This window comes from Lytechinus pictus, chromosome 1, assembly GCF_037042905.1.
Source record: "Lytechinus pictus isolate F3 Inbred chromosome 1, Lp3.0, whole genome shotgun sequence".
Classification (NCBI taxonomy): domain Eukaryota; kingdom Metazoa; phylum Echinodermata; class Echinoidea; order Temnopleuroida; family Toxopneustidae; genus Lytechinus; species Lytechinus pictus.
This window is the reverse complement of record NC_087245.1, coordinates 41,585,327-41,610,547: the sequence shown is the minus strand read 5'-3', so window position 1 is coordinate 41,610,547 and position 25,221 is coordinate 41,585,327. Positions and strand designations below refer to the sequence as shown.

At 37.3% G+C, this 25,221-nt stretch overlaps 1 protein-coding gene across 3 annotated transcripts; it reads left to right on the top strand.

The window, feature by feature from the left end:
• Positions 1-367: 367 nt before the first annotated feature.
• On the top strand, positions 368-18,885 carry LOC129263132 (phospholipase ABHD3-like). Of its 3 annotated transcripts, none has more exons than XM_064103206.1 (10): positions 368-755; positions 4,224-4,354; positions 5,050-5,216; positions 6,666-6,775; positions 7,988-8,094; positions 8,670-8,782; positions 12,319-12,495; positions 13,091-13,139; positions 13,556-13,721; positions 15,271-18,802. In XM_064103206.1, the coding sequence occupies exons 2-10, from the start codon at positions 4,241-4,243 to the stop codon at positions 15,453-15,455; spliced, it is 1,188 nt and encodes a 395-aa protein (XP_063959276.1). In that variant the 5' UTR covers positions 368-755; positions 4,224-4,240; the 3' UTR covers positions 15,456-18,802. The 3 variants fall into 3 exon arrangements, with proteins under 3 accessions (XP_063959276.1, XP_063959263.1, XP_063959270.1); XM_064103193.1 differs by lacking the exon at positions 368-755 and adding an exon at positions 1,013-1,215 and having other exon boundaries at positions 15,271-18,885; XM_064103200.1 differs by lacking the exons at positions 368-755; positions 6,666-6,775 and adding exons at positions 1,025-1,215; positions 6,078-6,187.
• The last annotated feature ends 6,336 nt before the right edge of the window (positions 18,886-25,221 follow it).

Here is a 25,221-nt window from a genome sequence, read left to right as displayed (position 1 = left end):
GACACATGATAATGCTTCACATAATCTATCACAAGTTGAAACTAGTAAAGATTTAGGAATGATTGTCGACACAAAGCTTAGTTTTGACCAGCACTTTCAGTCAAAGATAAATAAAGCCAATATAGGCTAATGAATCTAATTAGGAGAACATTTGTTTATCTTCACAAGGAGAACTTCCTACTCCTATACAAAGCATTGATTAGACCTCACTTGGAGTATGCTCATGCAGTATGGAGTCCATACTTAAAGAAACATATTCAAGCAATAGAAAATGTACAAAGAAGGGCCACTAAGTTGGTACCTGAAGTAAAGAACCTTCCATATGAACAAAGATTGATTCAACTAAAACTTCCTACATTAGCATATCGCCGTGCGCGAGGAGATATGATCGAAACATACGGTTATTTCACAGGTATGACCAAGAGGTAGTGCCAGATTTGGGCCAGGTGCATGGGCCTACCAGAGGTCATGATAAGAAATTGTACATTCCGAGGTCAGTAACTGAGAAACGTAAGAATTCTTTTTACATAAGAATGAGGAAACCTTGGAATAGCCTAAGTAATGAATTAGTAAATGCACCCAGTGTCCACAGCTTCGAGAATGGACTGGATAAGTATTGGAAACGTGAACCTGTGAAGTACAAGTTTGACGCTGACCCACCAGGACATGATCCGGCCAACCTAAAGAGGAGACAGAATTTGGAACTGAATATAGAGTCTTAGACTGCGTTCAGAAGCATCCATAAGTATCCATAAGTAAGTAAGTATAAATAAATGCAGTAAATAACTGAAATATAATAAAAAGAAAAATAAATGATATATAAAAACGAAAAATAAAATAGATATAAATAATACAAAAATAAATAAATGAAAAAGAATTTATTAACCGTAAAGAGCAATCAATATTGGCCTATTTTTATACTTTTAGGATATTTATGTGGAAAATTCCAAGAATATTCATAATTTTTAGATAATGAAAAGTGAGCAATTTTCACTCATTCGATCAGCGCTCCATACTTATTTATGGATCTAAGCGCGCACACCAGACCTCCCACAACAAATGTGTAATTTGGCTCCTGTACAATCTAAATTAGAATATCACAGAATCGTGATGTCCCTGTAGAAATTGGTGTATATATATATATTACACACGCTGCATATTAGTGGCTGCTGTAGTAAGATTCTGCAGTTTCATGTTCGTGCGTGCAGAAGTTGGGTAAGAAGAATGCAAAAGAGTTTTATTCCTCTGAGAATTTTGGGAAAATAGATTAGTATAGCAGTAAAATACCCTAGTTTTATTGTTGAAATAGTAAGACTATTAGTATTATGACTAACGTAGATGATCTATTCGTCAAAGAGTAGGGGGTTCACCCGGTGTATTGCACCTGCCGGTCCCCGGTACTACAATACTGCTAACCCAGAGAGCTCCCGCCCGCGCAGCGGGCGGGAGCCCAGAAGCTTACCGTGTATTTTACCATTGTCACCGGACTAGGGTGATTTATGGTCTAAATATTTCTCCAAATGAATTGTGAAAACGGAAAGTATACAATTACCACGATTATATGGATGAAGGTCTAACGAGTAACGAGTGGCAGATTCCTGACATCTGGGCACAGTCTGACGTCTGGAACCTCAAAAAAACGAAAAGTTCTCTCCTTCAAGTTCTAGGATGGGGGATCGGGTGTCCGGACACTTTATATTTTTGAAGCCTTCTTTTTTGTCTTAAGATTACACTAAAAATATGAATTCAATAGTTGTAATCATCTTATATTTTGTTCTCTATAATATTTCCTTACATTTTGTACTAAAAATTGATGACACTTCGCTTGTAATTTTTTCCAAATGACTTTCTAAAATTGATCGTCCGGACACACAACCTGTCCGGACACACAACAACTGGGTATAACCCGCTGCGCGGGCGGGAGCCCAGAAGCTTACCGTGTATTTTACCATTGTCACCGGACTAGGGTGATTTATGGTCTAAATATTTCTCCAAATGAATTGTGAAAACGTAAAGTATACAATTACCACGATTATATGGATGAAGGTCTAACGAGTGGCAGATTCCTGACATCTGGGCACAGTCTGGAACCTCAAAAAAACGAAAAGTTCTCTCCTTCTACCCCGTCTCGATCGGCCATTTTTGTTAAAAATCGTAACAAAATGGCCGATCGAGACTGGGTAGAAGGAGAGAACTTTTCGTTTTTTTGAGGTTCCAGACTGTGCCCAGATGTCAGGAATCTGCCACTCGTTTCGTTAGACCTTCATCCATATAATCGTGGTAATTGTATACTTTCCGTTTTCACAATTCATTTGGAGAAATATTTAGACCATAAATCACCCTAGTCCGGTGACAATGGTAAAATACACGGTAAGCTTCTGGGCTCCCGCCCGCGCAGCGGGCGGGAGCTCTCTGGGTTACAATACTGCAAGAATCTTCAAGATTGAAGGAGGCAGTGTAGCTTGAAGAAGAAGAAGAAGATCTGTCGAGAAACACATTTGACGCATTTCTAAATTCTATTAATTTTAAGTTTAACTTGAGTCTTGACTCTTCTTCGGCGCGGCCCCACATATTGTAAATTGTGTTGTATGGTAAGACTAAGAGAGAGAGATCTCGTTTAGATCTAAACTCTAATAACGTTACATAGAAATGAATCTAGACTAGAGTCTCTAGTCCAGGGAGAGTGGATCGTAACTATTACCGAACACTTTTCAAGAATTCAATCATATCCAGATATCAAACATGATGATAATTTTCCTAATATTCATCAAACTTTAACTTAGTTAACCATTTCTAACTGCACTGTTACCCCACCCAAGGGTTCATTACATGCCGCTGCGCACAGAAAAATCAAGCCATAGAAGTCGTGTGTTGTGGACCCAAGAAGTGAGATCCCAGCACGCGCGACCAACTAGTTAGAAATCCACTACCAAACGCGGTTCGTGGTGTGAGGTTAGTATACTAATACTAACCTCGCAGTACGTGTGAGTGCTGTTACCCGGGGGGGGGGGGGCACTCAGTATAATGCATAGTGGATATGTGCCGCGGAGGGGACCCCCATTTTTACACTCAAATTTCTGTTCCAGGGCATAGCATTTTCATCTTATTGAGAAAAAGAACTAAGAAAGCCGTTCCGAAGGCGAAGCAGCATTTTCTTATCGGGAGAAAGGAAGAAAGAAATCCGCTCCAAAGCTTCGCATATTTGTCGTTACGCCGTTCCGGTCGCATTGATCCGCCACAATGAGCTGCAATTTTGGTGAAAAGCGGCTGCAGAGCGCTGTCCGACCATCGCCTCTGCGCGAGCGCCGCTGGGCTAGCTGCATACACGTATGCCCGTTCCATAGCCATAGGGATGCACACGCAGGCGACCCGTTCCAAGGACCCCTGTTTTCACAAACATTTGTAGTTCCGAAGCCCGTTCCGAGGACCCTCCTTTTCACAATAATTCCGCTCCAAGGCCTCCCGGTTTTTGTCTCGCCCGCGGCACATACCTACCACTTTTTTGGTCGAGTACCCCCCGCCCCCCTGGGACTGTTACCTATGACTATGTCAGGCCACAGTCAGGGGTCTAAAATTACTAGATCTAATTTTAAATCATGCATATATTGCTTCTTATTTTTTTGTTCCATCTGAGAGCTCCATGAGTTGCACCAATCAAGGTTCCTCACTGAATTTAGACATTTTGACTAGAAAACTAACTATTGTTAGATTAGAAATTCATGCTTATTTATACAAAAAATTTTCATAGATCACAAAAAAAAGCTTTTTCTCTGACATCGATTTTAAAGCTGTTTCCTCAATTTATGTCACCAATATAATTCACTACATGGGCTGAAATTAAAAATTGTTTGCGAGATGCTGGATGAGCTCCACATCATTGATGTGCTAGTTTTAAATTCACGATGCATGGGAAGCTGCTCGCATATGACGTCACAAATCAAAAACTTAGAATTCTAATAATTTTTTTTAATGTTGAGGGATGTTTTTTCATGATTTTTTCTGCTATTTTTACTATTAACTTTTTGTCAGGGTGAACTTCCCCTTTAAGAATCAGTAGGTCACAATGTATTTCCCAAAAGAATGAATAGTGCATAGACCCTAGTATATGTATTCTGATATATGCCTTTGGTCTGAGTTTTTTTAGACTTTTCAAAACAGTAGATCTAATCCCTATACGAATGTACTACCATTCAGATATTTCATTGTTGTTTTTTCAAATTTAGATGTCCATCAATTTGAGATGTATACTTTTGACCTGATCATGATCTTAGCCTATCAACATTGGCGGACTGCTGCGCTGTACCTAGGAATTGGAGCTCTATATACGGTGTACTATCTCAGATATGTTGTCAAGGTAGGGAGTTTGACTTTTGCAATCCTTGTTCACATTTATAAAGGTTACCATTGATTAGGCCTATATTTTTAGTTTTGATTAAGAAAAATATATGAATTTTGTGAAATGGGTTTCAATGTAATTGCTATTGATTTAAAAAAAAAACTTTCATTTTTTGATGGGGTGGGAGACCTGATGACAATAATGAATGGTTATGAATTGAATTGAATGGTTTTAGGGTGTTTCTTTTGCTCCAAAACTTGCTCAGATTTACATAAGTTACCAATTAAAGAGACCATTTTCGATCAAGAAATGTAGATTTTGTGAAGTAGATTAATGTGATTGCTGTATACTGCCCAATTGGCAAGAGGAAGCAAGTGACATATCAGTCAAATTTGAGTTATTGTTGTTTCTGAAACACACTTTGTATGTTGCACGTTCTGGCAAAATTTGGGGAAGAAATAATCGTTCTAATATTAACAAAATCTGCTGTTAAATTGCATTGACGCCTATATGTAAAGGACGAACACACATTGCTCATTTACAACAAATGATACTTTTGTAACTTGCTTCCTTTTGCCAAAGTACGGCAGTATACTTGTACTGTATTTTCTATACGTTTTATATGTATGACAGAAAGAATGAATTGAATGGATGGTTGCGGAGTTCTCTTTGTTTTTTTTTTTTAAGAAAGTTTTGCTTTGAATTTCTTGCAGAATCCTGTACTAGCCTGTGGAAACCCGAAGTTCCAGCGTCTTCTTCAGAGGTGTGTCCCATCCCTAACCAAGCCATACTGGCCAACATTTCTAGGCTTTGGGACCCACTTACAGACCGTGGGTCATGTGGCGTTCCAGCCTTTTGTCGGGAAACACAATTACAGGAGGTATGAAGTACTTGTAAAAGATCTGTTAACCTTGGAAGATTTAGCCAACGTTTGCTGACGCATGTATGGCAAGCTGCTTTTTCATTCAACAGAGCTGCCAACTAGTACTGAAAATGAGAAGAATACTGATGGTTTCGGGCAAAATACTGATTTCTAAAGTTTCAGATTTATATGATGTTTGTATGATATTTCTTTGACAATACTGATTTCCTCATCAAAATTCTGTTTCAGCTTTCAAAATACAGAAATGTTCTTGTTCAAGTTGGCAGCTCTGATTTCTTGTTATCAAGAATCTTGATACAGGCTTTAAAGAACATTTTGTATGTTGAATATTCATTAATTGTACTGGTAATGGTATAGCGATAGGTAATTGTAGGCTGCCCAATAGGCCCACTGTGAGCATCTGCCATGGAATTGGGGCTCAACAGACAATCAGAGTCAAGTTTTCTGTTATATCAATGTCATCATATCATAGGTAGTAAGAAAGGAACTGTTTGTAAGTTACGAGCAACATTGTGAAAAGCTGGTGTCTCTTTACTACTTTAGGAACTAAATCAACACCTACATGTATAAAACAACTGGGCCCCGTAACACAAAGGTTAGCGATTAATCGCTTATTTGAAAGGACAGTTCTGATTGGTTCTGAGTCAGTCTACAGAGCAAATACGCATGCAACGATGATCTTGATAGGCCATTTCATTTAACGATTAATCGCTAACCTTGGTGTTCCTGGGCCCTGGTGTACCATATACCACAAGATAGGGTCTCCAGTCCTTTGTAAATTCACTCGTAAGTCGCAACTTATGAACAGCTTAATGAAACACCCACCAGAATTGCAATTATCCGATGGTTCCTTAACAGTGAGAAACTGAGTACAATCGACGGTGGTGAGATCATCTTGCACTGGGATGACGGTCAGACCAGTGGAGGTACTGCCACACCCATTGGTATTATCATTCCTGGTCTTGGAGGTTAGCTGATTAATTCTTGTCTCCAAACTTCATCTTGCTCCATCATTTCTTGTCCACTTTTCAAGTCTTCAAATTTCCATTCACTTTGGGTGTTTTTTGTTTTTTGCCTATTGCCCCCACCGCAACCATTTTGTTTAATTTCATTTTGGTAGGGAGCTCTATGCACTGATGGTGTCATGTTAGTCAGGGGCTGCGGAACAGGGGGTGCGCACACACACACACTCATATATTTTTCCATATGTGTACAAAAATTTAAAAATTACCATCTGATTTTGTCTTTTTTGCATGGTCAGCCCCCCCCCCCCTCCTCCCCACTTTCAAAACTTTTATGTGCACCCTGGCGGTGATTTTCACTATCTTGAGTGAAACTTGAAAACTTGTTGGCAGCAATTCACCAAAAAGTACATTTTCATCGTTCATCTTGTTTTTTGTTAAGTCTTGTTTTATTCATGCTTGTTTTGTTTCATGGTCATCCCAGCGAGAAACTGAGTACCCCCGACGGAGGTGAAATTGTGTTACATTGGTTGGAGAAACAATTAGCAGATGATGCTACTGAGCCTATAGTTATCTTAATACCTGGACTAACGGGTAAGAACATATCAGGGTTTACAATTCGTACATGACGTCAGAGCACAGGGGTGGCACATCAGGGCGGGGGGGAGTCAGGGTTGCCTATGCCCCCCCCCATTGTTTTTTTTTTTTTAAGATAAAAGGGGAGAAAAAAAGGAGAAAAAGAGAGCTCTACACTAGCCTGTTATCCAACTGAAAAAAATATGCCATCTTTTGGATATCTTGCTCCCCCTTGATACCCTTTTTTTCCCCCTCCCCTAATCAAAATACCCTGGCGCCGCCCCTGTCTGAGTAAGTCACAATTATATCTCATTCCGGCCACTCAGTTTTATTAACTGAAATCCTTTTCAATCAGAGAATCCGGTCCTTAATTCCCTGGCTGCATTTTTTTTTTTGGGGGGGTGTACAATTTTTTAGCATATTATTTAGCATGTACATATTCTAGACAAACACTCAAGATTAAACACCTGAAGGAATGAGAAGGTGTTTTCTTCATAATAGGGGACGGTAGCTGGGGATCATTTGGTTGTTTGAATATGCGTACAATATACTCCATGCATGATTGGGATGCTTCAATATTAAAGCAGTGGTAAATACTTCATCGAGTGTGGCTTTCTTCATCTCATTGGACCACTTTCATCATATATTTGTCATGATCAAGCAAGACTATTGAACTATTCAACCCAGTTTTCACATAACAAGGCATCTTTTATCTGTTTTCTTTCATGCTAAATCTCTTGTTTACCATACCAAGTAATGTATGATGTCGTACACGCACCATTTCTATCTAACAAGAAAAGAAGGATTGATTTACCACCTGAATAATGTGTGGTTACCTATAGATTTCTTTTGAAAATAAGAATCTTTCTCGGTGTCCGTAAAGCCTGATGAAAAAAAAAATTAATTAGTATGCATTAAAATTTTCACAGATATCCGTACATGAATATCTTCATTTAAAATACATCTATGTTTTATAAATTGTCTGCAAAATCATGTTATGTTTGCACATTTCATTATATGCTAATTACAAAAAATGTTATTGAATGTAATTATATATGTGTGTAAAGATATTGTATTAAATTTTTCTGTTGGAAATGAATCAAATTCCAAAATAGATATAAATAAATAAGTAAAATAATTCCAAATATATTGTCATCAACATAATTCATTCTGTCAGGGCTCAGGGGTATAAATTATTTTGAAAAAAATCACTTTTGTCATTGATTTTAGGTGATAGTCAGAGCATCTATGTGAAGCACATGGTGGATGATGTCCTTAGCGTAGGATGTAGGGCCGTAGTATTCAACCAGAGAGGATTTGGAGGAGCAGAGATCAAGGTCAGTGTCGGAAATTGGGTCCAAGTTCATGATCTGGAGAAGGTGCTCCTGCACATGTGTGAGGGGGGGAATCATTTAGCTTTTATTTTATCTTGAAGCTAAAGGATCTGCAAATATCATCCTAAAATGACAGATTTCACTTCCTGGGTTGTGTATTAATGTATGCAAATGTATGCAATTGAGATGGAAGCTGATAAGAATCAATAACTCTAGATCTTGTTGCCAATATGTACAGCCTAAAGCAATTATCGCAAAAAATATATATGTTATACCAAAATATAACCTGGGTCCCGTAACACAAAGGTTAGCGATTGATCGTATGCTTGATTTTCACAATTGAATGCGCATTGTAGTCAATGCAATCAATCGTAGAAAAATGTTCTACGATCATTGCTAAGCTTTGTGTTACGGGACCCAGGAGTGATTGTATTACAAAGTGAGGCAATTGTTGGAACAAGTGCTTATATTGTTTTAGGCAAATACTGAATCTACTGAATCTTATATGCAAGTAACAAAGAAATTGGAGATGACATGATTTTGCATTGGATTTGTTCATTTATCTGTGTATTCTCCAGACTCCGCGTACATTCTGTGCTGGTAGCACCGATGACATTCACTTTGTTTTGAGCCACATTCACCAAACCTACCCTGACGCACCTCTTTTAGCCAATGGAGCATCAATAGGAGGGTGAGCAGTGTTTCATTTCATTTCTTTAATCATAATAATAATAAGGCAGTTCTTGTATATAGCGCATATCACAGTATGATGTAACGTCCCTAATGCGCTTCAGAAGGACTTGGATATTTATTACCCTGGCTTGAGCCCCTAGCCCTGCAGCTTCTTACAGCGTGGAAGCATTTCAACAAATAAATTTCTTCCAGGTACCCATTTACCTCACCTGGGTAGAGTGCAGCACAATGCGGATAAATTTCTTGCTGAAAGAAATTATGGCATGGTTATGATTCGAACCCAGGACCCACTGTTTCCAAGTCAGAAGACTAATACTAATCCTGTGGGCCACAATGCTCCACATTAACCCTCTAGCACCTACAGATTCCTATGCATAATGGCAATTACTCACTGGAGGAAACAATAAAACTGGTAATAAGTAGGCATTGTTCCAAACAAATTGAAATATTTTTTATAAATTTACTTTTGTTCATTACAAGTTATATTTATTTTGTAGCATAGGACCTGTTGAATAGAATGGTACATGGCAAAGTTCAATCAGATGTACGAATATTGACCTTTGACAATCGTTTGCAGAGCGAGAAGAAAAAAAAACAAAAGTTCGGGTTTCAGCCGCCCCAGTCCCACGCCTTCAAAAAAATGTAAAGTATCACTGACAGAATACTAAAGTTTTCGCCAAATCTTGGATCAAATATGTCAAAAATTAATTCCAACTCACATCTAGATGTCACTCTGTGTGATATCCAACGTTTTGATGAACATATAGCAAGGCCCGAGCTTCTTCGGCGAAGTAAGTGGTTTTCCGAGACATGGACGCAGCCATCTTTGCTGAGATCAACTGCGCAACAGTCTGGAACTTGCTACACACCGATGCATGTCAATCGGTTTTTGTCTCACCTGCATAGCAGAGTGAGACTATAGGCGCCGCTTTTCCGACGGCGGCGGCGTCAACACCAAATCTTAACCGAAGGTTAAGTTTTTGAAATGACAGCATAACTTAGAAAGTATATGGACCTAGTTCATGAAACTTGGCCATAAGGTTAATCAAGTATTACTTAACATCCTGCCTGAGTTTCATGTCACATGATCAAGGTCAAAGGTCATTTAGGGTCAATGAACTTAGACCATGTTGGGGGAATCAACATCAAAATCTTAACCTAAGGTTAAGTTTTTGAAATGTCATCATAACTTAGAAAATATATGGACCTAGTTCATGAAACTTGGACATAAGGTTAATCAAGTATCACTGAACATCCTGCATGAGTTTCACATCACATGACCAAGGTCAAAGGTCATTTAGGGTCAATGAACTTTGGCCGAATTGGGGGTATCTGTTGAATTACCATCATAATTTTGAAAGTTTATGGATCTGATTCATGAAACTTGGACATAATAGTAATCAAGTATTACTGAACATCCTGTGCAAGTTTCAGGTCACATGATCAAGGTCAAAGGTCATTTAGGGTCAATGAACTTTGGCCAAATTGGGGGTATTTGTTGAATTACCATCATAACTTTGAAAGTATGTTGGTCTAGTTCATAAAACTTGGAAATAAGAGTAATCAAGTATCACTGAACATCCTGTGCGCATTTTAGGTCACATGACCAACGTCAAAGGTCAATGAACTTTGGCCATAATGGGGGTATATGTTGAAATACCATCATTACTTTGAAAGTTTATGGATCAGACTCGTGAAACTTGGACATAAGAGTAATCAAGTATCACTGAACATCCTGTGCGAGTTTCAGGTCACATGATCAAGGTCAAAGGTCAATGAACTTTGGCCACCTTGGGGGTATTTGTTGAATTACCATTATATCTCTGTAAGTGTATTGGTCTAGTTCATAAAACGTGGACATAAGAGTAACCAAGTATCACTGAACATCTTGTGCGAGTTATAGTAGTTTTCAAAGTCAGCACTGCTGCTATATTGAATCGCGTGATGCAGGTGAGACCGCCAGAGGCATTCCACTTGTTCTCTATTATACTCAATAGGAGCATACACTTTTCTATGCAGATCTATGTAGCAGCCAACCTGTACGGTATGCACACGCAATATTACCACGGTAAATCATAGACAAGAGATACTATAGCGCAAAGAAAACGTACGGACGGTTAAGGGCGGTTAAGGTGCTAAAGGGTTAATGATAATAATACATGTAGTTACATATAGCACTTCATACTTTGTGTTTCTAAGTGCTTTACATGTAATTATTATTGCCCCAGTCATTGGATCCACCACTGTTCCACACATTCAACTCCCTGGGCAGCATCCTGGCCAGGCAACCATTTTTATTGGTGCACACATGCCAATCTAATCATATTGACGTTCACTTCCTACCAGGTAGAGTGTCAAAAGTGGATAAGTGCCTTGCCAAAGGACATTAGCGCCAGGTGGCACTCAAACCCTTGACCCTTGGTTTAAGAGTCAATTGACTTAACCAGTACACTGCGACACCTCCGCAAGCATTTAGCTTTTAAACGCATGCATATACAAGATAAAACAATATGAAATATACAATTTTTATTACAATCATAGTATACAAATATTCAATGTTAATGAGTACGATCGTAACGAAAATTAAATGAGCATTCAAGTTGGAAGAGTCTATTCAAGGACTCAAAGCGGAGTTGAATAGAATGCTTTGACTTGCACCGAATGTAGTATTCAAAGGATGGCATGAATGACAAACATTGACTATTTGTTTTATACCACACGTGTTTGTAGACATAGTCTAACAAGACCAAATAATCAAAATAGATCAAACGTTAGGCCTATGGGGTAATAACACTAGGACTACATATCTAATTAAAGTATTTTACTCTGGTCTAACTTAAGCCTTTTTTTTCTCATTTTTCCAAATATTATATTACCTTCATGTGTTGTATATAGCGCAATGATACAGGTACGTGCATGCAATTATTGTACACACGTTCATAGAGTTTGGGATCGATTGCACTGTTGGCTCTCTTGCTCCACGTGTAATAGGCGTCTATTTGTACCATGGTATAAAACTATGGACTATGCAGATTTTTAACATAATTTCATCGCGTACACAAAGTTTAATCCAATAGGCGTCTATTGCACGGAAAAGGCTATTGACCTGTCAAGGCTGCCCACCCCCCCCCCTTATTACTCCATAATTACATAAAAGAAAAAGTTCACTCTGAACACTACAACAAAAAACATATAGGCTCGTATTCTCAAAAGAGGTTTCAATTGTACCATGGTACAAACCCATGGACTATGCATATTTTTAACATAATTACGCTTATTTCAACGCATATACAAAGTTAAATCCAATTAAATGCGCGCTTTCGGCAAAGTGCGCTTGAAATGAAGCGCGTCAATGAAATAGATCTACATAGTCCATGGTTTTATACCATGGTACGATTGAAACCTCTTTTGAGAATATGGACCATAGTGATGAAATATCCCCACCCCCCCCCCCTCTTTTTAAGAGGCAGTTTAGCTCATCTAGTTATGATTGAATAGTTTTTGTTTCTTTCTCCATATTGTGCGACTTTGCAGGATAATGCTATTGAACTACTTAGCGGAGTACGGCAGTCGATGCGTACCCCTTGCTGGTGCTATGACAGTGTCCGTTGCCTGGGATCTCGTGGAATCGGCCAAGTCGTTGGAGAAACCTGTCAATAGCATCCTTTATAACTACACTTTAACATTGAACCTCATCAGGCTTGTCAAACTGTAAGTGTGAGGATTATGTGGTATGGTTCTTAGTCTAACACAGCTGGTATAGGCGTTTTGTAAAGCCGTCAGTAAGTTACGAGCGACTTTACGAATGACTGATGATCCTTTCTTAGGCACTATCAACATCAATGAAAATTTGGTGTGTATCATTTCCCACAAGGAAGGATCACGAGTCATTCGTAAAGTCGCTGATAACTTATTAAAAGCTTTATGAAACACCCACCAGGGCCTGTAGTCTGGATCAATTCAGAGCACTGATTGACTACTTAAATTACATGTAGATAGCATTTTAATTGCTTAAGCAAAATGCTTATAATCATATTCAGATCACTGTTTAACATTTCACTTTGCCAAGCCAAATTAAAGCAAAATACTTACTTAAGAAACCATTGCGGCATCTTAAATTCAAGCCAAATAGTGTGTAAATATTGACTTCCATTCTGTCTTAAAAGTTCAGGTTCAGGAATTGTTGATTATATACTTGTAAAGAGAAATGGTTAACCTCTTCGTCCATTAATGTTAGTAATTCTACTCTTAACAAAGTGGATTCATTACAGATACACATACATCTTTTATTTTTATTTTTTTACAGAAAGGGAATTCTATTTAAGGACCATTTTGATTTGCCTTCAGTCTTTAAGGTAGGTTTGCATGATTGATCTACATGTATTTGTATCTTAAAACTTGAACACATATATTGCTTTGATGAAAGGGAAACTGCACTCCAACAATAAGTTGATTTTGGTAAAAAGAAAAATATCAAACAAGAATAATGCTGAAAATTTCATTGAAATTTGACATGAAATAAGAAAGTTGTAACGTGTTAAAATTTTTCGTATTTCTTACAAAACAGTTATATGCACAGCCCAGTGAAATGCAATTGAGCAAGTTGATGATGTCACTCACTATTTCTTTTGTATTTTTTTGCATATGGTAGAATAGAGCAATAATGTTCCTGATTTCAATCAACTTCATATGATTGTTAACTGATTGAAATTTGATCAGTGTGCATCTTCAAATTACTGACTTTTTTTGGTTTTTCTCTCTCACCATTTAGTCTCGGTCTCTGAGAGAGTTTGATACTCACCTGACGGTCAAGGTCTTTGGCTACCGCGATGTCCACCATTACTACAGCAGCTCCAGCCCCAAGGGTAAGCTGTCTAAGATCACGGTACCCACCCTCTGTCTCAATGCTGCTGATGATGCCTTCTCACCCATCCACAGTAAGTCGTCTCTTTGGACCTGCTAGTGGTTATCCAAATGTGACCAGCCACCCGAAAAACCAACATCACATCACCCAAAATGAATTCAGAGATTATCATTGAGCTTGCAAAGGCACATCGTAAGCTTTAAAATGATATATAACTTGTCAAAATTGATTAACAACCATCTTCGCAAGTACTTGATTGAATGCTGAAGACATTTAGCAAGAGGTGCAAAAGATAAGGAGAAAACAAGGTTTGGAAGTTCGGCGTGCACTCAAGCATACGATGTGCACACTGTGCAATCTCTGTGAAACTTTCAAGCGGTCCCCAAGAAATGGTGTGAAAGAAATTCTTTTTATCTCGTCTTTTATTTGGTTTTACAACTTCAAATTTTGACAGTATGAAGAACAAGAATTACTCTTTCAGATAAGCTCATTTTGTAAGTTTTTGCTTTTTTGAATGCCAAATTATTGCTTCAGTTATTTACAGAGAACCTTCCTGGTCACTTATTGTTGGTTTTGGGGTGGTTGGTGTCACATATGCACTCACTGGTCTACAAGCAGATTGTCTACTTCTGAGATAGTCTAATAACACATGGGCTGAACCCATTGGATCAAATATCAAAATGGTCTATATAATTGTCGTTTGATCGACACTACACTAGGTCTAATATGCATTTAGTCTAATTCTCATTTAGTCTTATGCCCAGTGGGTCTAATTTCCACTTTGTCTTCTATTCTGTCAAATGAAAATTCGGTTCATAAGCAGTGGTGTTTTTAGGAGGATATTAAACAAAATGGATATAGCGTAACTAACTGGAAATTCATCAAAATGGTAAGTGGGCTAAATGACAGACTAAAATGGCAGACATACTTGTTGTAGATGAACTAGGATTAGACCATATGGATTAGACCAAACGGGTAGTAGACTTAGCGGTTGTAGATCAGTTGGCAATTTGCCCTGCAGTGCTAACAGGACTGGTCCACACACCTGACTAGATAGGTTATCTCAATGCCATGTCAACATGATAATGTTAGTATGTCAACTCGACGAGGTACATTGTCTTGAGATACAAAAATTTGTATGTTGCCTTGGCAAGATAACGTATATTGCCATTTCGACAAGTCAATGGCACTTTAAAGCTTCTATACATCAAAGAGAAAAACTGCAGCCATGCATTTTGAAATTGAATGAAGCAATGATGCCCCATGTCTGTACACCCATTCATCACACACATTGGCGGATGGGGTGGAGAAAGACTGCATTTTGATTTCCGTTCGTGAAATACCCAATATTTGACATTTTTCACCATTTTTATTCCAACTTTTTATGGAATATCTGTATCTGTATTGCTGATGTAAAGTGGTCGTTGTGTGTCTTCTTGTATTGGAATTGCACAGATACGCACATGCGGCAACGAGGGGCTTTGCACAGACTTGACGCATAACACCATCTCAATGAATTGACTTACTGATAAATAATTTTAATACCATATAATTCTGATAATTCTATGACTAGGAAATTACAAAATTAATCTCATGGACTGAAATTTCTCTTTCTCTTGCAGCTATTCCTCTTGATGAAGCTAAAAGGTCGCCCAATGTTGCCATAGTGATGACCTCTCGTGGTGGCCATTGCGGATTCATGAAGGGTATTTTTCCAAGTGGTGGTAAGACGTACATGAGCGAAATCTTCTCAGAGTTTGTAGGCGCCATCTTCAATGAAGGAAAAGATTATCTTTCACGGGATTGACCAACTCCATTCTGAGATTATATGGTAATAATTATTATAAAAATGGTACAATAGTTCTGGGTATTGAAAAGAAAAGAAAATCTTTGGAATAGGTTATCGTGTGAGAATACAGAAAAAAAAAGAAGAATAAGATCTATGAAATTGTCAGGAAAAAAATTGGCAATCAGTAAGAAAGTCATAAAAAGCATTTGAATGTTGAGATCACTAATGCTTTGGAGATACTCACATTGAAACAATCCCTTCTAAGGTGCTTGATCTTAGTTATTTCACCCAGCTTCTCAATATTTTGATAACTTTATAGATGCAAATCATTCATGTCTTTCATCTAATATCTAATGTTTTGATTAATTTGTAGTTTGTATCTACCACAAAAAGTGAGATTTGGTTTTTCAAGTGTTGTGAGTGCCATATTCAATGAAGAAAATTGTACCAAAAAAATATGAAAAAGTAATGAAAACGTATGTAACGTTTGAATGAACTTGACAATTTTTTTAAGTTGAATATTATTCATGTCTTTCAATGATGATATTTTTCTAGTTTATTCATATTTCCCAAGAATGATGCAGCCAGAAGTGATTTTTCACTGCTTAATTGTTTGGTATCAGGGATGGCAGTGGCATGTGGCTCCAGGGCCTGACAACATTTTTTGAAGGAATTTTATGCATGCATTGCGCACGACACGAGCCCGAAACGCAAGCACAAAGTCCCACCGGCTCGGGTCCCTTGTAAAGTGCAAGCTCGCTCTAGATGCTCTCTGTTGCAATCTGGGCATATCAGAGGGGTCTTTCCTCCTCAAATTTTATTATACTTTATAGATAAATCTGATGTATTTTGTAAGTAAAAGGTAAAAAGAAAACGAGGCTCATAAAATATATAGATCTAGTCACGTTAGATTCTAATTCAAGGCTTTTTCAAGCCATCAAATTTATTGTTCACACCAGGATCAATAAACACCACAACAGTGTCTCTTCAAATCTCCATTTTTTATAAGTGATGTAGTCAAATAAAGCAAGAGGGTGCTAGCGAGCACCGGTTGCCTGCCTGGCCGGCTAGGCCCGTCGTGGATGAGAGCGATGGCTTGCTCCACCCCAGTACATGCACCACCACTGACGCAGCAAAACACACGATGATCAAAGCAAAAGCAAAAATAAACCCCCAAAGTTGCGTATTCACAAGATAAATTTCCTAAATAATATCCTTTAAAAGTGCTATAGTAAGGGCTCCCAAGTGTCAAATGCATGCTGTAAACTAACAAGTTTGTTTGGCTTTATCCAGACCTCAAAAAGAAAATCGAATGCAATAGAGATGGCTGGTTTCCATTTCAGTCGTTCTGAAATATATGCGCACGCCAATGCATACATGTAATGTACTATAAACGTAACATGAATATAACACGCAATTCAGACGCTACAAGAATCACCCTTGGAGGAGTCTAATTTTTGTTTTGTCTGTCTTGTAATTTTCGCACCATATTTTTTGCTATTGTTTATTCTCTATTATCATCTATATAGAGTGTTTAAGTGATGCATTAAAAACGCGTATTTTGATCTGCATCAATTGCTCATGCAGTATTAGAGCGTATCCCTAAAAAGGAACGAAATCCGACGAATATCCCATAGGCTCCTGTACAAAATTTGGTATCGAATATGAGAGCATATTCAACAGGTTAGGGCGCGTGCGCGAATGTGTGAAAAATACAACTCGTACAACAATGAAAGCAATGCAACGCGCAGCATAGGGCACAACTACGCTCAACGACGTCATAATGAACTACATGAAAGTCGCATGTCAACAACCAAATTTGATCCTATGAAGTGATAATGGCATAATGTGATAAGTGACTTGTTAAATCAAATTGCTCTCTCTTTTTTTTCTGGGGGGGGGGTGGTATAGATGACAATAATTATATTGGATGGCTTTATTTCATGAAATAACAGAAATATTCCACTTGTTAGGGCCAATATTCCTGAATTCTTCAACTTGGAATATTACTGGTATTCCATTCTGAGCCATCCAATATAATATAATTATCTTTTCCGGCTTATCAGCGATGGGATCAAAAGAAAAGACAGACAGTTATTGTCAAAGCTGGAATTTATGGTATAAAAAGGTGGAAAGCTGGAAATTCGGCTATAGCCGGAACTGGCATCCCTGTTGATACATATAAAATTGAATAAGATATGTTTTTTTGTTCTCAAGAATCAATATTATTGCATTGCATAATAAAATGCAAATATGCTGATTCAGTTCATCTGCTAATATATGATAGTTCTAACTCTAAAGACCCCCAAAAAATGTCGAGATAAAGAAAAAATCTTGCCACTATTGAGTTTGGTGATTGAAATCCACACATTTATATTTTTTCCAGTTTTTAGTATATCAATGTATGTCAAATAATAATCATTCAATATTGCTTGAAAAAGAGGGTGATATAGTCTGGAAATAAGAAATAAAGCCTTCATTTTGTTGTCTGCCACCACATTAGGCTCCCATGTTGCTCGCTCAAAAGAAACAGGTACAGTGTACCTCTAATTCCAAGGGTACAACACTCACTTGTAGTCGGCTTAAATGCAATACTCCAAAATATGTTCAGTTCAACCTCATAGATACAATATATCTATTATGTGTATTCATAATGCATTCACAAATCTAGTAATGTTGGAATACAGGGTTGCTTTTTCGGGGTTTTAGATTGTTCGTGTAAATCTTTGTTGCATTACAGTAATCAAGGGGTCTGAATTTTGTTGCTCGGGATGTACATATGACAAAAATATGCATGTAGCATTGAAAATGTGATTGATATTTATGGCCAAGAAGCTTACTTTGGGATGTAGTCAAAACAGGCAATACATTTTTATCCAACGACATTTTACCAAATGCGATTTATATTGATTTGTAAAACTTTAGATTTCTTAATTGATACCATCGTTTGAACCAAATTTCTCAGTTTTATAGACACATTGTACCTCTCCCAAATGCTTAGTTATGTATTATTAATCAGTTTCTCACTGGAAATGGATGGGAATAACAGAATGTAGGATTAAGAGCTAACTGGTTAACTTGATGCAAATGGGACAGTGATATTGACAGAAGGATGTGTGAGTTAGACCGAATATCCTGAACGATGCAACTGTTATGATACTTCTTGCCTTAAATTGTAAACCAATGTAAAATGAAAACTAAGAATCGAAAGATACCTCATTAGTTTATGTTGTATTCAATATAGCATCATTAATTCGTATTGTCATTTCATGTATATAATCATAGAATCTTTATAAGATATTTATATCATTTAGAAGATATTGAGTACTTTTACTTGTGATTAAAAATGATTTATATTGAAATTTATATCAAAGTTCCAACTTTTCTTTTATTCCTCAAGAAATAGTAAAAAGTGGTGCTATAGCAACAATAAAGTGTTCAGTTTCCCCATACAGTTTGTGTATGTGGAAGGTGTTCTTTAACAGCCTGTGACTCGAAAGTACCAGCCTGGGCTACACTCCCCCCCCCCCCCCCTCCCGAAATTCTTGACTTCTGGTTTTAGAGTTATATCGAATATATTCCACTGAAAGGAAGGCCCTGGGTGCCACCTCTCTATAAAACCTAAATTTGATGGTAACTTTGCCATCAAGAATAACTGCCATATAAACTGATTTTTGATTGGTTATTAGTATATTTTGGTAGTTCCTATCAATGACAGAGTTATGTCAATTATGAAGAGCCTCCAATAACATGTCATTCTAAGAAAAATATTCCCAACCAATGAAATGACCTAACAACAGTGATTTGTCATATTATTACCTGATCAAGTTTTCTGAACCATACCGTTTCATGCAGATATAACCTGCAGTTACCACCCTTTTTTAAGGTAGGTATTTTATTTGAAACTGAATTAAATCTACAGCTATTAAAATCAATATGATATCCAAGCAAATAAAAAAGCAACACATTTTTTTTTTCAATCTGCGTTTACCTACATAAAATTTAATTTAATCAATGTCATAAATTATAAATTCAATTCAATTCAATTCAATAATGGTTTATTAAAAACATTACATGCCTCGCAGCCAAAGGCTGAATAAAAACATGTGTACAATTTACAACAATAGAATAATACTCAAATACAAACATGGAATGATATAAAATTACTAGTACTTCTTATTATAATACAAGGAAATAAATTGTTGAAAGTAAATAAAGTTATACATTGTATTGAACTTAATACATATTAAGTACGCAAATTCTAACCACTACAATGAGGCACATTGTACATGCATGAATGAAAAGTGTTAGAAAAGAAAAGATGGGGAAGGATAAAGACGGCATAGGGAGACAGACAGAGAAAAAGTGAGTAAGGGTAAAGGGTAATTAAAAGGAGATATAGGTAGAAAGTACAGAGAGAGGATTGGGCCAGAAAGATGAAGAAAGTAGTGGCGAAGATTGAAAACAAACAAAACCATGCATGTATGACAACAAATTAAGTACAGAGTACACTAAGTGAGGCAAGGCGGTATAGAATGAGGATGACTATCCTAGCAAATAAAGAAAACTATATCTATCATATCTTCCGGGTGGGGGGCAACAAATGTATCTAGTTCTCGTTTAGTAAATCTATGAAGTAGGGGATGGGACTATTTCGGAATCGGTTGGTTTTGCATTTAAATTGATTGTACTTAGAGATATAGGTAGAAAGATAAATGAATACAGAATAACCATAATTATGCATATGACGGATTCACGAAGGCAGGTAAAAATGTGATAATTCTAGACAATTCCTGCCTAACAAGAATATACTAACATTTACAAGAATATCCTCATGAAAGCCATGTAGTAAAAGTTTATCAGAACAGACATACTGAAGCTTGTCTTGCTTTCATCAGAAAATATAACCTTAATATAACATGTTATTTGACCAATCTGTACTCCAATGGCTATACAACCTTTTTCTATATTTCAAGAAAATAGCAGATACAATTATATGAGATGTGATATTCAGAACAAGCATTTCCAGGGAGCATTCATGAAACAATCAGTCAGTTATTTTCACTGAAACTGTTATAAGCTACTGAAAATCCTTGCATCTGATTGGCTGAAGGCAGCTTAGTCAATGAGAATCACAAGATTACAAAACTTTTCATGAAATGCTCCCCTGGTCATGTGGAGTACTGAATCGACGACCATTTCATCACAAAAAAACAATCTTGGCATTTCAGCATTTTGGAACTTTATAATGATAAATAATGTGACATTCAAAGCTAAAATGATGGAAAAAGGGCACGTGGGACCCCAAGATGAGGTCATATGAAGACTAGTCAAGAACTGAATGTTTCATATCAGTTCAATATCCCCACTGAGGGCACTGATCGTGCCATAAGCAGGCATTCGTGACTCAGTCGTGATAAGTGTTATCCGATTCTGGACTGCATGAATGAATACCTACTTTTAATACACATAGCTCTACTGGATTATCAGTGTGTCTGTGTTTAATCATTTTTACAGACATGTACATGTATGTATCAATCAGATGAGAATTTCACCATCCAAAATTTGTTGTCTGGACTGAAACACAAAACTCTGTATCAACTATCAATTCACAGCTTCCCCTATGTAGCTTGTATTATAATCACATGTGTGTGTGGCCTGGTACATGTATATAACTACATGTACTTGGAACAATCTAATTTACATTCATTGATTTAAAAACATATTAATGTGGCCAAACCTTGGGCCACCATGTCAAGTTTGTTTGAGATTTTTCAACAAATACATGTATGGTCATTGCAATGTTCAAGAGCAAAAAAATAAACTTTCACAAATTAGTACTATAAGAGTAAATAAATCAAGGTTCTAATCTGTGGTGTCATATAGATAGTTAAATGAGAATGATATCTCTTACAAAATATTTGTTGGTTATTATTACTTCATGGCCTGATAATATTCAGTTATTGTAGGCCTATAATGCATGTTACATTCCATTTAGCATCTCTATGCACTTCCAAAGAGACTTGGATATTAGTACCCTGGCTCAAGCCCGGCAAGCCTTGTGCAGCACACAAAAACTTCAAGGAGTAAATTTTTACCAGGTAATACCTCTCCTGGGTTGAGTGCGGCACGATGCGGATCAATTTCTTGCTGAAGGAAATTATTCCATGTCTTGGATTTGAACCCCGACCCTGTTTCAAAATCCGGAGATTAATTCCCTTGGCTACATAAATTAACTGATTTATTGCCAATATGACTTGACAGTGACACATTTGCTCCCATTACGTCAAACCCCCGTTTGGAGAAAGACCGCAGTTCAGATTGCAAACTGCGGTGTTATACCCCATTTTCCATTTGGATCTCCCAAAAATCATTTCCAAGCCCTTATCAACCATGCTTGGCCAGGTAATCCAGGGGTAATCCCCGCTGTCTCAATTTCACCTCCACAGGCCAGTATATGAGCGTTGAGCAAAGGACCAAAAGATATAGACAACAGCTGTGCTATTACGCAAGACTTCTCTGCCTGTAGTAGGACCTTCGGAATGAAATTATTGTATTCGATATTTAATCACGTTTTCAAAGGCATATTGTATTCAGTAATCCAATGTTAGTCCATTTTCAATTTCGAACGAAGAAAATCGACCTCGAAATAAGGAAAGCAAATAAAAATTGGTATGCTTTGCAGGGACCGCACTCAGCGCTGCGCATGCATCCCATCGTGTGTGGCCCCCTGTTGTGACTGTATATGCCGGGCTGTTGTGTTATCTTCGGACCGACGTCAAGAAACAGGTGTTTTGATACTTAAATTGCTTGCTTGGGGCAGTTAGGGTTTGTCGTACTTGGAGAAGAGAATTGATGAGAAGGGAAACTGGGGTATAGTGTTCTCAAATGGAGGTTTTCGTCATGCGGTCTTGATTTCTCTAGAGGGCATATGGTTAGAGTTAAGATTGTAATAGAGTTTTGGTTCAGAATAATGTAAGATATTGATTAGGGTTTATTTAGTTAAGGAGGTTAGATTTTATGTTCGGCTCAACGTGCAGATATTCCATCAGAGCAATTGTCCCCGAAGCAAATATGGAACAGATTTGACCATAGCAACACAGTACCTGAAACATTAACAAGTGGAATGCCTCTGGCGGTCTCACCTGCATCACGCGATTCAATATAGCAGCAGTGCTGACTTTGAAAACTACTATAACTTGCACAAGATGTTCAGTGATACTTGGTTACTCTTATGTACACGTTTTATGAACTAGACCAATACACTTACAGAGATATAATGGTAATTCAACAAATACCCCCAACATGGCCAAAGTTCATTGACCTTACATGACCTTTGACTTTGAACATGTGACCTAAAACTAGCACAGGATGTGCAGTGATACTTGATTACTCTTATGTCCAAGATTTATGAGTTAGATCCATAAACTTTCAAAGTTATGATGGTAATTCAACAGATACCCCCATTATGGCCAAAGTTCATTGACCTTTGACCTTGGTCATGTGACCTGAAATGCGCACAGGAAGTTCAGTGATACTTGATTACTCTTATGTCCAAGTTTTATGAACTAGACCAATATACTTTCAAAGTTATGATGGTAATTCAACAAATACCCCCAATTTGGCCAAAGTTCATTGACCCTAAATGACCTTTGACCTTAATCATGTGACCTAAAACTCGTACAGGATGTTCAGTGATACTTGATTAACCTTATGTATAAGTTTCATGAACTAGGTCCATAAATTTTCTAAGTTATGATGACATTTCAAAAACTTAACCTTAGGTTAAGATTTTGATGTTGATTCCCCCAACATGGTCTAAGTTCATTGACCCTAAATGACCTTTGACCTTAATCATGTGACCTGAAACTTGCACAGGATGTTCAGTAATACTTGAAACCTTATGTCCAAGTTTCATGAACTAAGTCCATATATTTTCTAAGTTATGATGACATTTCAAAAACTTAACCTTCGATTAAGATTTGGTGTTGACGCCGCCGCCGCCGTCGGAAAAGCAGCGCCTATAGTCTCACACTGCTATGCAGGTGAGACAAAAATGTGTCTTTCACATCGTCATTCAAAAGACCAATGTGTGCACTGGACGGAAATAGAGGAAGGACTTTGCTTCCCAAGATTCAGATCAATAAGATATGTTGTTTCAATGTGATATAAAGCCGTACATAAAATCAATATATCATTTTTATTTCACAACTTTGTACACCTCGATGGCCCAAGCCAATCTAATGCAGTTACTTCAACATTGCACCCTTACATGTAAATTGCATGTACATACATGTATACCTGACTGCTCAAAATTATTTCTGAATGACTAACAGTATTCATAATCACCATACAGACACACACTGTAACAATGCATAAAATGTATCTGTAAACTACAATTGATCATCTATTGCAAATATATTTGCTTCCTCTAGGCAAAAACTAAGATAAAGCATCACAAACAGAAGTCGATTCTGTACATGTACATGATAACATACATGTAGTCTCATAAGTTGTATGAACATGATGTGATACGTGAGTTATGAGTTACTATAAGAACAACATTAATGAAATATGATTGTTTTCAAATTGCAATAAATTCTTACCAACTACATATATATGAGTCAATGTAATAAAAATTCTCCACGACGTAACAAAAGTATTCAGTTCATATCTTTATGAATGAAAATCTTTAAAGGAGAATGAAACCCTTGAAACCAGCCGAATCCATATCAAAGAGAAAAATCAAAGAAACATATTGTTGAAAGTTTGAGGAAGATTGAATGAATAATAAGAAAGTTATGAGCATTTGAATATTGAGATCACTTATGCCATGTAGATCCTCCCATTTGCAATGCGACCAAGATCTGTGATGTCACACACGTACAACTCCCTCATTACTTTAGTACTTATTTCACTTATATTCTCACTTTCATAGAGTCTATCACAAGGTGAGGTGTTTTCTTTATGAGAGGACAAGTACAGAGGTTTCACAACATTATATCATTGATGAATCGTTTGTCATATGATTAGAAAGAGCAAAAAGAGATGTTTTGGGGTATATTTTCAGCGTCCAAAAGGGGAGAGTTGTTCATCTGTGACATCATATCATAGATCTTGGTCGCATTGCCAATGGGAGGATCTCCATAGCATTAGTGATCTCGACATTCAAATGCTCATAACTCTTCTATTGCTAGTCCTATTTTACTCAAACTTTTGTTGATCTTATTCTTTGATTTTTCTGCTTTCACAAAAGCTAACTTGCTCCAAGAGTTTCATTCTCCTTTAACATTTTATTGGAGTTTGCTGAAAAATATAGGTTAAAAGGGGAGGAAATAGGTCCAAGCTTGTTTTGAAACTTGTTACTGTACATGATGAAAAATGGCTTTAATTAAAAAAAAAAATATCTAGGCATTAGCCAGTTCCAAGTGCCAGATGTAATGGTAGTGGGGTTTGGACATGAATAGAAAAACAAATTTTCATCCACTAACAAGAATCAAATAAGTATTTTTAATATTCTTCGAAATAACAGTTTGACACGAATGTGGACACGGTCTTCTGTGTGACATCTAAGCAAAACCAAAGCAGATCGGGTGTTTTTCACCTCGTTGTTCCATGAGAATAAAGGCCACCGCACACCTTACGACCCGACCAGTCGCCGACTGGCTTGCGACTGGGTGAGGGGAGATGTGACGTCACAGCTCTTGTCAGGTTCGAGTCGCAGACCGGTCAGAGACAAGTCGCAAGGAAAATCGGAAGGATTTGACATGTCAAATCCTTATGA